Source organism: Malus domestica, chromosome 11, assembly GCF_042453785.1.
Source record: "Malus domestica chromosome 11, GDT2T_hap1".
Taxonomy (NCBI): Eukaryota; Viridiplantae; Streptophyta; class Magnoliopsida; order Rosales; family Rosaceae; genus Malus; species Malus domestica.
Genome location: NC_091671.1, coordinates 30,034,123 through 30,051,820, shown reverse-complemented (window position 1 = coordinate 30,051,820; position 17,698 = coordinate 30,034,123). Strand labels below are relative to the sequence as shown.

At 36.5% G+C, this 17,698-nt stretch overlaps 1 protein-coding gene across 1 annotated transcript; it reads right to left on the bottom strand.

Annotated features, from left to right (window-relative positions):
* Positions 1-11,248: 11,248 nt before the first annotated feature.
* LOC139189519 (uncharacterized) lies at positions 11,249-14,437 on the bottom strand. Its single transcript, XM_070808483.1, has 3 exons — positions 13,624-14,437; positions 13,329-13,444; positions 11,249-12,007 (listed from the first exon to the last, which is right to left on the bottom strand). Exons 1-3 carry the CDS (start codon positions 14,435-14,437, stop codon positions 11,249-11,251), a joined length of 1,689 nt encoding a protein of 562 aa, XP_070664584.1.
* Positions 14,438-17,698: the final 3,261 nt, after the last annotated feature.

Here is a 17,698-nt window from a genome sequence, read left to right as displayed (position 1 = left end):
GCCCTATACAAATACAATGAATGAATTCGATTGTCAATTTAAAATATTTACACAAGTGGATACCACAAAATCTTATGTTATACTTAATGAAAGTATAAATAAACTCTAAGTGTTAGTGAATCTATCGTTTTGATGGGATACAAATTCTATGAAACTAATTTCAACGATCCAACCGTCAATATTGTTTGTATATGCTTCAAGATCGCATATGCCAAAAATCACAAAAAACAAACATTCACAGATCAAGTAATGAGACAAAACTTTTCAACAGTTATAAAACAAAAAATCATGATTTAACGGTTATTTTAACTTCGATTTTGATGATTTTTTACAACTACACTTGTTGACCCTATACGAATACAATGAATGAATTCGATCGTCAATTTAAAATATTTACATAAGTGGATACCACAAAATCTTATGTTATACTTAATGAAAAATATAAATAAACTCTAAGTGTTAGTGAATCTATCGTTTTGATGGGATACAAATTCTATGAAACTAATTTCAACGATTCAACCGTCAAACTTGTTTGTATATGCTTTGAGATCGCATACGCCAAAAATCACAAAAAACAAACATTCACAGATCAAGTAATGAGACAAAACTTTTTGACGGTTATAAAACACAAAATCACGATTTAACGGTTATTTTAACTCCGATTTTGATGATTTTTTACAAGTACACTTGTTGACCCTATACGAATACAATGAATGAATTCGATCGTCAGTTTAAAATATTTACACAAGTGGATACCACAAAATCTTATGTTATACTTAATGAAAATATAAATAAACTCTAAGTATCTATCGTTTGGATGTGATACGAATTCTATGAAACTAATTTCAATTATCCAACCGTCAATCTTGTTTGTATATGCTTCGAGATCGCATATGCCAAAAATCACAAAAAACAAACATTCAGAGATCAAGTAATGAGACAAAACTTTTCAACGGTTATAAAACAAAAAATCACGATTTAACGGTTATTTTAACTTCGATTTTGATGATTTTTTAAAACCACACTTGTTGACCCTATACGAATACAATGAATGAATTCGATCGTCAATTTAAAATATTTACACAAGTGGATACCCGTTGGGTCATAACGGGTCGGGTCACTTTACCCGTTGGGTAAAGTGACCCGACCTGTTAAGGACCCGTCAAGATAACAAGTATGACACGACACGACCCGTTAAGATAACAGGTGTTACATGAAAACGACACGAACACGACAGACACGACCCGTTTGCCAGGCCTAGTCAAAAGGCTCGTTCTTGTGTATGTACGTGTTTCCTCGCTCGCCCCATCCTTATAGATTTTGGTCCCCAACTCCCAAGAGGAGGAGCACTTGGCTAGGGACAACCTCAATAACAAGCTTCGAGCTGCAAGCCTATGTCGCTGCTGCTTCCTCTTATCGAGCTTCTGTGTCTGCTCCTTCTGTTCAGAATTGGTTATTTAATTCTGGCGCTACTTCTCACGTAACCAATGACGTGTGACAACTTCACAATTCTCGTGAGTATCATGGAACCCATCAAATTCATGGTGTGCATTTTTTAGAAAATTAGAGTACACAACTATAATATAAGTGCTGGAGAGACAAAACTAGTAAACAAATTACTTGTATTACACTTATAAAATGTTACAACACACAAACTCTAAAAGACACAATTTTAAAAGTTATGACACTTACTTTTTAGAGACAAACTCGAGCACTCACACTTCTCATAAAGACCTTATATCTCACTCTCGATGGAATCACTTCTTGGTTGCTTCTGACTTCTTAGTTCTTGGTGAATTCAAATGGGGTGGAAGCCTTACCTTGGAGAAGCATGAGAACACCATTCTAGAAATATCTAACTTATTCCACTACTTCGTTTGCTAGAATTAACTACCCTAATCTTGCATGTACGTGGAAACCCCACCATTCTTCTAGACTTTTCCTAGCTCAAGTGTTAATTAGTTCTCATGGGCTGGGCCTTTATTCTATAGGTTGGTGTTGATCTTCAACACTCCTTAACACTAGCTCATTCTTTTTACCTCATTGAGTTGTCAACACTTTATCTTGTTCACCCATTTGCATGATATGGGTTTCACATTTCTTGTCTTTGGCACTGAATTCCAAGTTTGATTTTGCTCCATTGCAGTGATCTCTTCGGCCTATATCTTTAAGGCACTTGGAAATCTGTGATGTTTCTTCACACATCACAAATTCAATGGCTTCTTCTTCTATGGATGCATTGGTGTATTTAAGATTTGGCTTCCGTATTCTCGTTGACCTCCTTAGTTGTGACTGTGGGGTTGATGTTTCCACTCCATTTGGCCTAACTCTCCTGGTTGTTGTTGATACACACCAGTCTGTCAAGGATCATGAGGTACTTCTTGCTCAACATCATCACCATCAAGCAAATCTTCAGGTTATCTGGAATCAACTAGATTTGGACAATTTGCTCCCCTATCATCTGCAGCAACGTATCTTAAATTTCTCTCGAGTCAGACAACACCTCCTTTTGTAAGGATCACTAAAGTGATGCTTTATCACATCTTATGATGTGTAACATCTTCCATTCGTAGGAATACAACATTTTCACTCTTTTCTCTGGTTGTCCTATCTCACAAAGATACATCTAATTGCCTTCTTGCTATTGGATGACTGGGAGCAAATAGATAGCACACACAACCAAATACTTGAAAGTAGCTAACTGTAGATTTCATAGCCCACAATTTCGCAAAGGGAGAAACAAATCTAACCTTGGTTGATGAAGCCTGTTGATCACATAAGTCATAGTTCTCATAGCTTTAGCCCAAAACCTTCCTGGTACATTTCTGGCATGTAGCGTACTTTGATAGAACTTTCTGCTACACCATTTTGTTGTGGCGTGTTGGCACAAGTGAACTAGGGGCGTATTCTACGTTCTCATAGATAATGAGAAAACTCATTCGAGGTATATTCTCCTCCATTATCTTGGTGTAGGCAACAAATCTTCCTTCCCACGTTTCCTTGGAATGTCTCTCTAAACTCTTTGAACTTTGAAATGATTTTTCTTTCATAAAGAAGACCCATGCATACCTGGAGAAGTCATCAATGAACGTCACCATGTACCGCATCCTACTTATCGATGATTTTGCTTGACAGGCCTGAACACATCAGAATGAAGTAACTTTAATGGTTCTTTTGCTTTGAACTTCGACTCCTCGTCTGGTAGTTGGTGTACTTACCTTACTGGCATCCTGCACAAACCATGTCTTTTCTCACATCAAGCTGAGGTAACCCTTTAAGTATTGACTTCTTCATCATCACATTTAGCTTGTGATAGCTAACGTAGCCTAGTCTCATGTGCCACAAATTTACTGCCTCATTTCTCCTTGTCTTGTCGACATATGCAGACTATGTTGACATTACATAGACAAGCTGCAATCTATGTCCCTCACCATTAGAATTTTTGAGATATTGAGTTGTTGATACACCTTCACATCTTAGGGACAAGAAATAGTAACCTGACGATTCCAACTGCGCCACTGAGAGCAGATTCTTCTTCATGCCCAGAACATGGTAGACATCTTGTAGTGACACCTGGTTAGGACTATATTGGGGCATCATTACTACCTTACCAACATGGGCTATTGGTAACTTTGTGTTATCGGCTGTCACTACCACGCGACTTCCCTTGTATTAAAAAAGATACTACAACTTTTCTTTTCAAACATCATGTGATTTGAACATCCTAATCGACGATCCAATCATTGTTGTAGTCAATCGATTCTGGACTTGTTGCTTTGAGAGCTAACTTCTGGTCCTCCATAAAGAATGATGCTTTAACATTCCAATCTTGTTTCATTTTTTCCTTTGTGCCACTGATAAAAACTTATTCTCGAGAAGTTGTAGCCTTGTATTGTTCATTTTCTAGAAAAGTGTGGTGAAGATGTTCCATGCTTCTTTCGGTGTTTTGGCTTTTCTTATGTGCTCCAACATATATTGTAGGGTGAATATAGTCTTACTCGCTTTGATATTCCATTTATGCAAAGTGCCACTGATGTCTCCGGCTACGTAACTTCATTATCATCGATGACTCTCGCAAAGATCTTGACCTTGTAGGTATGACTCGATGCACGTTGTCCACATGTTGTAATTTTTGTTGTTAAGCTTCTTGATTCCTCCAACTACTTAAAGATCACTCATTGTGCCGACAGAGCTTTGATACGCCAAGAAGATTAATCAGCAATCTTACAAAGTACTGAACTTCTCACGATTCTCTAAAGTTTCACTAGAGTCGGTCTCTGTTCGTACTGCTATGATACCAATTGTTAAGAAAATTAGAGTACACAACTCTAATATAAGTATTGGAGAGATAAAACAAGTAAACAAATTACGTGTAATACACTCACAAATATTACAATACACACACTCTTAAAGGCACAATTTAAAAGCTATGACATTCTCACTTTCTAGAGACAAACTGTGAACACTCACACTCCTCACAAAGACCTTATATCTCACTCACACACTTAGAGTGGAACTCACTTCTTGGTTGCGTCTCACTTCTTAGTTCTTGTTGAATCAAATGGGGTGAATGCCTTCTGGCATAGATGGAACGTTGGAGAAGCATGGAAATATCATTCTAGAAATATCTAATTTATTCAAAGCTTCCTTTGCTAAAATTAACTACACTAATCTTGCATGTTGGTGGAAACCTCACCATTCTTCTAGACTTTTACCTAGCCCATGTCTTAATTAATTCTCATGGATTATATTCACACACCCTAAATTACTTTTCTGACACCTTTTTATTTTTTTTAAATATTTTTATATTCTACACACCACTAACACCTAATAGAAAAATATTAAAAAGTTAAAAAGATGTGAATGAAGTAATTTGGGATGTATGAATATAATCTCTCTTAAAAAAATTGGTGACTCTTATCTTAGAACCATGGTATAAAAAAACGATAATATCGGCGAAATATCGCCGATATTATCGATTTTTTCGGAGTCCGATATTTCCACACACATCCAATAGGTTTTCGTCAAAAAATCGAGATAATATCGATAATATCGCGATATTAGCGATATTATCGCGACATTGCTTGAAAGGCGACGCCGCGCCGATGGAGTAGACGGCGACGCCGATGAAGTAGACGGCGACGGGCATGAGGGCCTTGAGCATCTGGATGAAGGAGACGGAGAGGAAGATGTAGGCGGAGTTGGAGAGCCAGAGGGAGAGGGAGTAGAGAGCGCCGATGGGGACGACGGACGAGATGGTGATGGTGATGTTCCTCGCGCAGGGAGATGGGTGCGTGCGTGCTACGGTGCAGAGAAGAGAGATGAGGGAGATATGAGAGAGAGCCGAGAGGGAGACAGAAGAAAAAGAAAAGAAAACAGAAAGAAGAAGAAAAGAAGAAAAGAGTCACGGGGAACAGAGAGAGAAAAGAGAAGAGTGGAGGGGGCTGCCACGTGGCCACTTCAGAAAGAAAGGGATCCAATGTTTTGGATCCTGATTGGTAGTCAAAGAGGACCAATTTGATATATTAAAATGTTTAGGGGATAATTACACAAATATATCTTTATAAATGGGGGTGGGTGTTACATATTGCCCTAAAAAACTCCAAGTAATTACAACATCGTATTAGAATTGTAATTGATCCTTGTTAGATTTGGTTTAGAAATTCTATGTAATTTGGTGATTGTTTCATATTAGGTTTAGATTTGAATTTTTTACTCCATTCAGATTTTAAAGGATTATAATAGATTTAAAAATTTATGAATTTTGATGAAGTTTAATAATTTTTAAAACTTTTATGTAAAATTTTAAGTGAATTCCCTCAAATTTTCAGGGAGCGATTTGAGAATGTTTAAAATATTATGTGAAATATTTCTAATTTTTTCGAGTTTCCCAACTTTTTAAAAATCTCTTCGAATCAATTTCTAAATGAATACATTTGGAATGTATGAATTTCTTAAAAATCATGATCAAATACCCCTTAAACTTTAAAGAATCACTTAAAATCCTGATTAAATGCCCTTAGATTTTTAAGGAGAATTAAAATGTTTATAAGCCCCAATTGGATGTACCGCTTAATTTAACTAATTGACACAACACAACAAAACTAGTTAAGATTACAAATTAACACAAAAGACGACTTGATGCGAGGTCATATCTAACAAACTTGCCGCAATAAGCCCTAATTGGTGTGTTTAAACTTCTTTCATTAATTACTACATATTTTCTACATTCACAATGTTTGTCAGCTCACTATATAATCAACTTGATAATGTTAAATCCATCATGCAATGCATTTCCTTCCAATTTTTTGTAATAAACTAATAGATAATTGACTAAATAAACATCCTGCAAAGTTTCAATAAAAATTTCCAAGTTTTTCTTACAATTTCCGTGGTTTCCATGTAATTTTTATCGATATCGATATTATCCCGATATTTCCATCGATATTTCCGTGTTTTCGGACTACCGATATTTCCGATATTACCGATATTTTATTCCTTGCTTAGAACTAAAAATGCTTCTATTTCGTTTGCCTAACACCCTATATTTCCTCAAGCTTCTACCAATATGATTGCATGAACCGTTTTTCGGATGATAACCATTGCTTTTTTTACCTTACATCCGTAATGTTATCGGGTGAAAGATTCGCGGATGGGAGGCCATAGTAACCATGGACTATACCCATGTTCCAGTCTTTCTGTTCATCAAACTCATTCCTTCTTTTTCAATTTTAAAACTTTCAATTTCTGCAAATAAACTGTCAATTGAAGGCTCAATTTCTCATAAGTTTTGTCAATTTTGACCTCTTGGTAAAAGTCATAAGTTACCATTTTCTTTATCGCTATTTATGTCATCTTCTCCTTTGACTAGGTAATCCCAAACCAGCCACGAATCCAAAATTTTCAAACCCCAATCCACTTTGCATTACAAAATTCAAAATTCAAATCCAATTTACATCAGAGGATAGATTGTTATTTAAAGGATCACTTAAACATGTTGGCCCGTCTTGGCCGATTTATTTACAGTCGGTGCATGTGTTGTACTGTGCTTAGATCGATCCACTTAATAAATGGGACATGCCGAACCAATTTATTTTAAAAACGCAGTTCTAGTGACCAAATATTGATTATTAACTAATTGATATTCATGTTAGAGTGTTACCATTCTCAATAATCAAGAGCCTTAGACAGAAATAAAATTGGTTTTTTTTTTCAATTTTCAAAATCTAAGGTAAGCAATCTAAATCATGATACTTAGTCCTGATCCCTAACTAATTAGAGGAAACAAGGTTTGAATTATCTACTCAAATTCATTTTAAGCTGTTAGGGTTATCCAAACAATTAAACAACACAATAATTGTAGTTCATACTTTTAATATATTCTTAAGTTCTTCAATTTGAGGCAGAGCCTTTATTGTGGAAAATTCCACAAGTTCAAAATTTGGATGTGCAGAGAACATAAACACCACAGAGTATGGGTTTAAGAAGAAAATTGAGTTTTTCTTACCGCAACTATAGAATCTTTAGCAGCTACTGCTTGAATGTCTGCAAAGACACGTTGCGGGAGCCTCCAATGCTGCCTTGATGTCGTGCACCACCTCGAACTCACGAAGGGATCTCAAGTTTTACGGAGCAGACTTCTCTCCTATCATTTCTGCGTATCATTCAGAAGAACGGAGGCATCGCAACCCTACAAAGAAGAAAACAAATAATGTTAATATCCACTCTGAATTCCAAGGTATAGTTTAGATACAATTTAGCAAAATATTGTACAACGACAAAACGAACTTGCAGATGTTGCACACTCACATTCACAAAACAGTTGTGAAAGAACAGGTTGATGAGCTAGGCTGCCATGCGCGGAAGACAGTGCGGACATGACATTCGATGATAGTCATCATTTCAGGACACTTTGAGGAATAGGGGTTAGAAGTGTTGTATGAAGCATTAGCAATTGAGGAGGAAAGGCCATGCTTCTGCAGTTTATCAAAAGTTTTCCAAAAAAATTTCTGTTGTGGAAGAGATTGCCTGTTTGCTGCTGGTGTGTAGTATATATAATTAGCATGCCCTCTAGAGCTAAAGGTGGAGCATGAATGGAAATTAATGATCTCGAAGAAGAGAGATACTAAACATGAATACATAAGAAATCACTTAACCTGTAATATAGTTTCTTTTTCTTTAATTTTTCAATTGCGAGCTGATGAACATTTTGGTTTAGAATTGTTTGTCACCTAGCAGAATATGACAAGTTACACAAGCAATCCAAGTCCAAATTGTATGGCAGTTCTAGTGATCAAGAGTTAGACTTTGAACTTGTTCCTTTTTTTATGTCATAGAAGAGGAGAACCGTAAACTTGTTTTGTACACAGATCAAACTTTAAAATAAACTAGGTTGGCCCATTCCATTTATTAAGTAGTATGTCTCGTTTTAATATTGGCTAGGGATGATCAAATATCCTTGTTGTATGGTACAACATATATACACGGCATAGGTATATATCTCCAAGCAATTTCCTTCCTTATAAACCATGCGCATTAAGCTGTGAAAATATTGATACAATTTACTTTTACTATGAAAGTATAACTAAAATTAGGTGATGCGAAGCCAGTCCATTTATTGGCCTGACACTAAATGTGCTAGGGTCACGAGGGTTGTGCCTAAGAGCAAGTCCACCCCTAAGGACTTTGTGCCAGCATCCAACGCATTTATCCACTCAAGTGAACAGTAATAGACCCCAGTGAACAGTAATAGACCCCAGTGAACAATAACAGACCAAAGTATCTCCATCCCTAAAAAAATGCGCTGGCACCCAGCGCATTTATTTGGTGTTTTTTTTTTTAAGTTTATTTCGGATATGATTTTTAACCAATTTTGGATAAAATTTCAAATAAACTTAAAAAAAAAAACACACTGAAATAAAATTACATACTCATCGAATAAACTTAAAAAAAACACACTAAAATAAAATTACATAAACTCATCAGATAAACTATAGAAAGAAAAAAATAATTTTTTTTTAAATTTTCTGTATTTTTTAATAATTTTTCTGTATTTTTAATAAATTTTAATTAAGTTAATTAATCTGGATCATTGATCTTTGATCGGACGGTCCAGTTTAAAAGTAAAATTTAAATTTTTTTTACCGTTGGAAATCCAACGGTCTAGAAAAACTAACCGTTGGAAATCCAACGGCTATCATAACGCCACGTCGCTGAGCCCAAGTGGGCTGACACATTTTCAGGAAAGCCTGAAACCCACTCGCGCCTTGCGCACTTGTGTTGCACGCGCCTGAGAAACAGGCCAGCTTCTTGGTCAGTCCAAAACGTGCTGGGCTGTTGCCTGGCATGGGCTGGGTGCTAGGCAACTCCACGGGCTGGAGCAAATGGACTAAGGGCCAGCTTGTTTTTTGTGCTGGGTCCTAGGCAAAGCAAGCCCCGGTGGACTTGCTCTAATGTTTTATCTAAATAGAATGAGTCAGTTTGTCCTGTGGTTTAAGTATGTCGGCCCAAGCACGGTCCAAGCACATGTGAATTTCTTTTAATGCAGAATTCAATTTTAATATTAAAAATTAGACAAGTAAAATTTAATAAAATTGAATTAATGAAAGCTAAATACGAAACACTAACAGTGGGAGTAAAATCAAAATTTATTCAACATTCCGAAAACTCCAAAAGAATAATTCTATTTATTTATTTATTTTTAACCGCCACAGCCATACAAAGTGCAGTGGATGCACAATAAACAAAATCCTCCATCAAACTATGCCGGGTTTTTCTTCCGACACTTGGCCCGTACTTCCCTGTCAAATCGAATTAGCGGCCTCAAGCTGGACGTCATTTCTATTGTCGCTGCGAAGTCTGTTAGCGATGAAGGAAAAATGCAGATTTCTCAGACAAGAAGAAGAACCGAAACAAGGAATTTCGAGCAAGAAAGTTTAGAAAGAGTTACTTTGCAACTTCTTCATCTATTTCTTAGGGTGAGCTTCCTAAACATGAGAGCACACATACCAACAAAATAACCGTTGGTAAAAAGAAAGAGAGACAGATCCTCAATTCAATCTCAACCATCCATTTACATTGCTTAGATTATGACATTTGTCCACTATCAGGTTCTATGAGACTTAACTAGCAGATTACAATTTGATCACTCAATCTCAACCTATGAGCTAAGACACAACACTAATCAAACTTGTAAACTTCTTTGATCAATTCATCAATTTACACATTAACACTCCTCCTAAATTGTGAACTAATCTTACTCCCAATTGCTCTCTGAGATGACAAAACTGTTCCTTGGCCAGTGCCTTTGTGAATATATCTGCTACTTGATCTTAGGTTGGACAGTACACTAAGTCGATGATTCCATTTTGCAATGCCTCCTTGATAAAATGATACCTTCAGTTGATGTGCTTAATTTTCTGGTGAAAGACAGGATTCTTGGTGATTGCAATAGCAAAGGTGCTGTCACAATTCAAAGGTGTTGCCACAGTCTGTGTTTCACCAAAATCTTCCAACACAAACCTTAGCCAAGTTGCTTGTGCAGTAGCTTCTGCTGCACTGATGTACTCTGCTTCAGCTGTGGATAATGCAACACAGTGTTGCTTGACTAAGGACCAAGAAAATACCCCACTTCTGAAAGTGAATGCATATCCTGAAGTGCTTCTCATATCATCTTCGGATCCACTCCAGTCACTGTCACAGAATCCAAACAGCATTGCACCTTGACCTTTCTTGTACTCCAAACCATAGTCTAAGGTTCCTTGTATGTACCTCAACACCCTTTTAGCAGTTCCATAGTGCTTATTAGTTTAGCAGTGCATAAACCTTGCTAATAAGCAAGAAGCATACATGATATCTGGCCTAGTTGTAGTAAGATACAACAAACTACCAACAATTTTCCTGAACTAAGTCGCATCAACAACTCCACTATCATCATCCTTTCTCAGTTTATCTCCTGGAACAAGTGAAGTACTATTAGGTTTACAATCCTGTAATCCAAATTTTTTAAGTAAAGAAGTAGCATACTTCTTTTGATGAATGAAAATGTTGTGTTCAGTTTGCATAACTCTCATTCCAAGGAAGTGGTGCAACAAACCCAAATCTGTCATTTCATACTTATGCATCATATCAACCTTGAATTTTCTATGATTTCAATGTTACTACCAGTATAAATGATATCATCAACATAAACTAACACAATAAGTATTCCTTTACCCTTCTCCCCTTTTGTATACAAAGTGCTTCACTATCACTCTTCTTGAAACCACTCTTCAAAATAAGCGTCAATTTCATTGTACCAAGCCCTTGGTGCTTGTTTTAGTCCATACAAAGCTTTGTGCAACTTGTACACCTTGTCTTCTTCTCCTTTTACATTAAACCCATCTGGTTGATCCATATACACCTCTTCTTGGAGTACACCATTCAAGAAAGCAGACTTAACATCTAGTTGAAATAGCTGCCAATTGTTCTTTTCAACTAGAGCAATCAATGTTCTTATTGTGTCCAACCTTGCAACAAGAGCAAATGTCTCATTGTAATCCACACCAGGCTTTTGTGCATATCCCTTGGCTACTAACCTTGCTTTGTGTTTCTGCACAGATCCATCTAAGTTCAGCTTTGTCTTGTATATCCATTTTACTCTAATCACTGGCTTGTCAAATGGTCTATCCACCAAGTTCCAGGTCTGATTTTTCTCTATCATATTAATTTCATCTTGCATTGCAGCCTTCCATGCTTCATCTTGTGCAGCCTCATCAAAGCTTTCAGGTTCAACAATGCACAGATTGCAGTGTTCATATACCTCACTCAGATTTCTCCATTTCAAAGGTGTTGAATCAAATGCTTCAATATCCACCAGATGTATTTGTACACTTGCACCCTGAGCTATTGATCTTTCACAAGAAATAGGAGATGATATCCTGGTAGACTCTTCAACTTCACTAACATTTGTTTCTTTAAACTCAGATGGAATTAGAGGAACACAGATTTCTCTCACTTTGTTTTCTTCCTAATCCCACTTCCCATTCTTATCAAACACTACATCTCTAGACACAATCACCTTCATTGTGGTTGGATTTAGAATTCTATATCCATTCTCACAAGCTCCATATCCAATAAAAACTCCTTTTACACTTGATGCTTCCAGTTTATGTCTCAAATCTCCAGGTATTAAAGAATAACATACAACTCCAAACACCTTGAGATGTTTAATCCCTGGTCTTCTTCCACTATAGGCTTCAAATGGTGTGACACAGTTTAATGCACTTGTAGGACACCTATTTAATAAGTAGACTGTAGTGTTGACTGCCTCTCGCCATAGTTTGTAGGGTAAATCTTTCTCATGCAGCATGTTTTTGGCCATTTCCACTATTGTCCTGTTCTTCCTTTCTGCCATTCCATTTTGCTGTGGAGTATAGAACACAGTGAGTTGTCTTTCCATCCCAATTGATTAAAAAAATGCATTAAATTCAGTGGAGGTGAATTCTCCACCTCTATCACTTCTCAATTTCTTCAAAGAGTAACCACATTGCAGTTCAACCATTGCTCTAAACTTCTTGAATATCCCAAATACTTCTGATTTATTCCTCATAAAATAGACCCAACGGATTCGTGAATAATCATCAATGAACGTGAGGAAATATCTATTTCCACTTGTGGTTGGAACCTTCATAGGTCCACATACATCCGAATGTATCAGTTCCAATGGTTCATGTGCTCTCCATGTGATCTCCTTTGAAAATGGCTCCCTATGATGTTTCCCAAGTACACAACCTTGACACACATCATTACTATCTTGGATTTCAGGCAGCCCCAATACCATTCCTTGACTTTGTAATAGCTTGAGGCTCCTGAAATTTAGATGTCCATATCTTTTGTGCCACATCTTTGCATCTCTCTGCACATTTGTTCTCAATGTTAGTTTTTTGTTGATGCTAAAAATCAAAGGAAAACATCTATTTCCCTTCTGTTTCACACTAACCACCAGATTTGTAATGGACCTGTCATCAAACACATTCACTTTATAATCTCCAAACAAAAGAAAATAACCATGCTCTGTCATCTGTCCTACACTGAGCAAGTTATCTGTAATACCAGGTACAAGCATTACTTCTCTTATGTATTTGTAGACATCGAAATTTCGAATCAGAGGATCAAAATAGAGAGAGATTGTAACCCAAAATCATCAAATACAAATATTTATTTGTGCACGTTGTTCTTGTCTCTTTCGTTTCAGGAATTTTCCGTGTTCACAGTATCTTCTGCCCTTCATTGTTTCAATGATCAGTGTCCTATTTCCAGCTACTTCACTCAAGTTTCCAGTGCCATACTTGAACTTTGGCTTTCACATTTCTGTCAATGTCAACAAGCAAATCTTCCCTGGATGTCATATGATTACTACATCCGCTATTTATGTACCATTCATCACTTATCTTCTTCATTTTCCCTGAATGATTAGCATAAAATAGATTTCCAGTTTCCTCTACCTGATTAGCAAATTCACTTGTTGCACAGCCTTGTTTGTATTGTAGTATCTTGCAATATGACCAATTTTGTTACACTTGTGACACTTGACTTTGTTTTTAACCCAACATTCTCCATAGTGTAATCTATTACAAAATTTACACTTATCTCCAGTGTTATTAGCATCATTCTTCACAGGAAAACTAGCCTTATTTCCACATTCAGCCTTGTTTCCCCACTGTTTCCCTTTTGGCTTAAAATTCTTCTGGTGTTTGCTATTGTTTGGCTGACCATTAAACCTATTTGATTTCGGTGCAATATTCAAACTAGCAAATGCTTTCTCTATACTACTTTCCCCATGTCTATCAAGTCGTTGTTCATAACCCTTTAGGATAGCAACAACATCATGTGCATATATGGTGTCTAAGTCCTTAGTATTCTTTATCACAACTGCAATACTGTCATAAGACTTAGGTAGACTGATTAACAACTTCTGAACAATTGTTTGATTACTCAAATCTTCACCATAGCTTTTCATTTGATTAATCAGATCAAACAGTTTAGCAATATACACACACAGAGAATCATTATCATTCATACGAGTATATTCAAAATCTCGCCTAAGACCTTGAAGTTTCACAAATCTTACTTGCTTATCACCAACAAATTCTTGTTTCAGAATGTCCCACGCAGCCTTTGCACTTTCCTGGGTTGTGATCCTTGGGAAAATTTGATCTGAAACGGCACCTTGGATGATTCCGAGTGCTCTAGCATCCTTGACCACATTCTCATGCATCAGTTTCTTCTCCGTCTTTGTGAGCTCTTCCTCCTTCTTCACTGGAGTTTCATACCCATTTTCAACCAGATCCCATAATTCGTGTGAACGGAAAATGGTCTTCATTTTGATTAACCAGAAATCAAAATTCTCGCCATTGAAGACTGGTGCTCTCAGTTCTCCTCCTCCAAATCCAGCCATGTTAAACTCGATCACAGATATGAGTTCGAATCACTGCAATAATCTTGTTGCTGTGAATTCGAGCTTAACCCTAACAAACACGACACCCAGAAATTGAGACCCAACCTGGCTCTGATACCATGTGAGCGATTAAGAAGGAAAAATGCAGATTTCTCAAACAAGAGGAAGAACCGAAACAAGGAATTTCGTGCAAGAAAATTTAGAAAGAGTTACTCTGCAACTTCTTCATCTATTTCTTAGAGTGAGCTTCCTAAACATGAAAGCACACATACCAACAAAATAATCGTTGGTAAAGAGAGAGAAATAGACATATCCTCAATTCAATCTCAACCATCCATTTACATTGCTTAGATTATGACACTTGTCCACTATCAAGTCCTATGAGACTTAACTAGCACATTACAATTTGATCACTCAATCTCAGCCTATGAGCTAAGACACAACACTAATCAAACTTGTAAACTTCTTTGATCAATTCATCAATTTACACATTAACAAAGTCAACCTGGAACAGTTTGTCGTTCCTATTGTACCAGAGCACCCGCTCCTCTACCTCGAATGACACATTATAGAAGAGTGCATGGTCCGACTGGAATAAACCATTTTGCTTGACTACGTTGTCGTAATAGGCACCATCGAAGGCCTCGAGGCTCCAAGGTTCTAGCACTGCCACATTCAAGTCGCCCCCGACCCGTGGACATAAGGACTGCACCCTTATTGTGTATTGTCAGCCCATGTTCCTGCTGTTGTGGACATGATCACGAAAAAACCCACAGCTCCTCATCTCGACAATGATACATCTCTACCGTCGTGAAGCCCTTTGTAGAGAAATTTCCCTTTAGTTTGGTGAGAATGGAATCTAGGCTGGGCAGTTATTCGGTGGCGGTGGCATTCGATGCCAGATAATCCTTGTGGCCAAGCTGGACGTCCCAACTTCCCCCCACATCGGCCACGACACCTCCTCTGGCTGCAACAACTAGAAACTCTACATAAGACATAATGCCTCACAGCCATCCTCAAGCCCCAACTTTGCAACATTGACGACCTCAAATGTCAGGAGGGGTGTCATTCAACATAAGCACAAAACAGTCATGGAAGTGAATAGTTATTTGATTACAGCATTATTGAAATTCAACATAAAGTTAACGTAGTTAAGAATATTTTATGCTTTATTACACAAACTATAAGATAATGTCCCTTACTTGTGCTAAATTATATTCAATAGTAGCCAACAAAAAGCTAACACCATTTAGTGGTCAAGCCGAGCTGGCTCGTTGTACACTTGTAATATGCCACACTTCACATCTTTCACGATTGTTTTGTCTTAGTGCATATAGTTATCTATACTATTATTAAGAAAATCCTCCTTATTTATATATTAATAGTTCTTTATAAAGAAACTAAGTTTTACTTACCGCAAGCACAACAAACAACATTAGAAAAATTTCACAATAACACTAAAGTTGATTTTTATTAAACTACACAATTCAAGTATTAGTTTTGCAGTTGCGACTCCAAATGACCGACTGTTAACAATGCCTCACTGATATTGAAACTAAACAAAACCCATCCCTGATTTCTTAACCTGAAATTAGAATTTGTACCTTAAATTTGAATTTTGAAGTTGAAAGACGAAGGTAAATCGACAACACAATTCGGATCGATAGGAATAGGTCACCAGACTTCTAAGCTTGAGAGAAGTGATAAAGCGTTGAGCAATTTTTTGTTTTTACGGTTTTTGCGATTTATTTGTTTCAAGTTGAGATCAAAGTGTGTGAGAATTTGTTTTAGTATATGTATAATTCAAAATGATGTTTGGACTTCTTGTTGTATTCCTTTCAAGTGCAAATATAATGATAGTATAATGGTACAAGTAAGGGTGTCGAACCACAGTGACAGATTAGGTCTCTACAATTACTAGCTTTATGTGAATCCTAACTAAACAAAGAAAATGCAAACTGAATTTAGATTTTTGTTTTGAAAGCTAAAATAAATTAAAACTGCAAGCAAAGACAAAGATGAATGATAGATTGCTTCAGAAACAATGGGAATGGAACTAGGAATATTGATTTTGCCATTACAAGCCAATTCGATGAAAATTAAGTCAAAATGTATTCAACTCTCCAATCTGTAACTAGGGTTCATTTTACTTATTTATGATCATCCATTTGATGTATGGTTGTGATCAAGTACTCCTAATGTGCAACCTAATTGTGATGTTCAACTTAGATTACCAATTAAGAATCCATTAAGAACAAGAAAATTTCAAAGAACCAAAGAAATCACGTGGCAGGATGTTTATGTAGCAGTTTCTTCATTCATTTACATGTCTACCAAGATTAAGCATGATGTGTACTATAACCTTGATCAAATAATTCATAAGCAGCCCTAATGGTGATCAAACATTAAGATTAACAAACAATTAAACAATAAAACTAGTGACAAGAAAACATATTGGTAATTTGAATACTTTAACTTAATAACATAGAGTAGTTTTGCAAGGCTACATCGAAATCCCCAGCTATGAACTTAATTACACAACATGATTACAAAATATATAAATATCAAGAACAACATGAGTGAAATAAAAGTTCATAGAAGAAAACCCCTTGAAGCAATTCTGATGTTAAACTTCTCCAAGAACAGCACTACTATGTGGTTTCTTTGGTGGCAGTGGATGGTGAATGGAAATGAGATTTTTGTTTCTAGAAAAAAACCAAAGAAAGAGAAGAGAAAGCTTTGGGCGACCCCAAGAGAGAGCTTGTGTAAAAGTGGCTGAAAAACTAGGTTTTATAATGTTAGCGAGGCTGTTATAGAATGCCAAGACATCCCAGTAATGGAGCATTTATTTCCCATATTCATCACCATATTCAATTGTACACTTTGAATCTCTCTATATCAAAATTCTTATTCATTTCTCCACTTTCAGCATCATTTTGCCTCATTTACCCTCAACTGGACTCTAAAATACAATTAACTGCACATTAAAACAAAAGAGGGTAAAACACAACTAAATTAATTCAAAAATATCACAAAGAGACTAGGAATGGATGGTATAAATGTATGAAATATATGAGTTATCAAATACCCCCAAACCTGGTTTTTGCTAGTCCTCAAGCAAAACTAAAACTAAAAACAAACAAAACAAAGAAAAATCTAACTAGACTACTTTCGTTGGCTAAATGATTGCATTAAGCATGAGCAACAACCCTTTAAACCTCTAGGTGCCCTAGTAGGAGGAATTGTGTCTCCTGAGGGTTT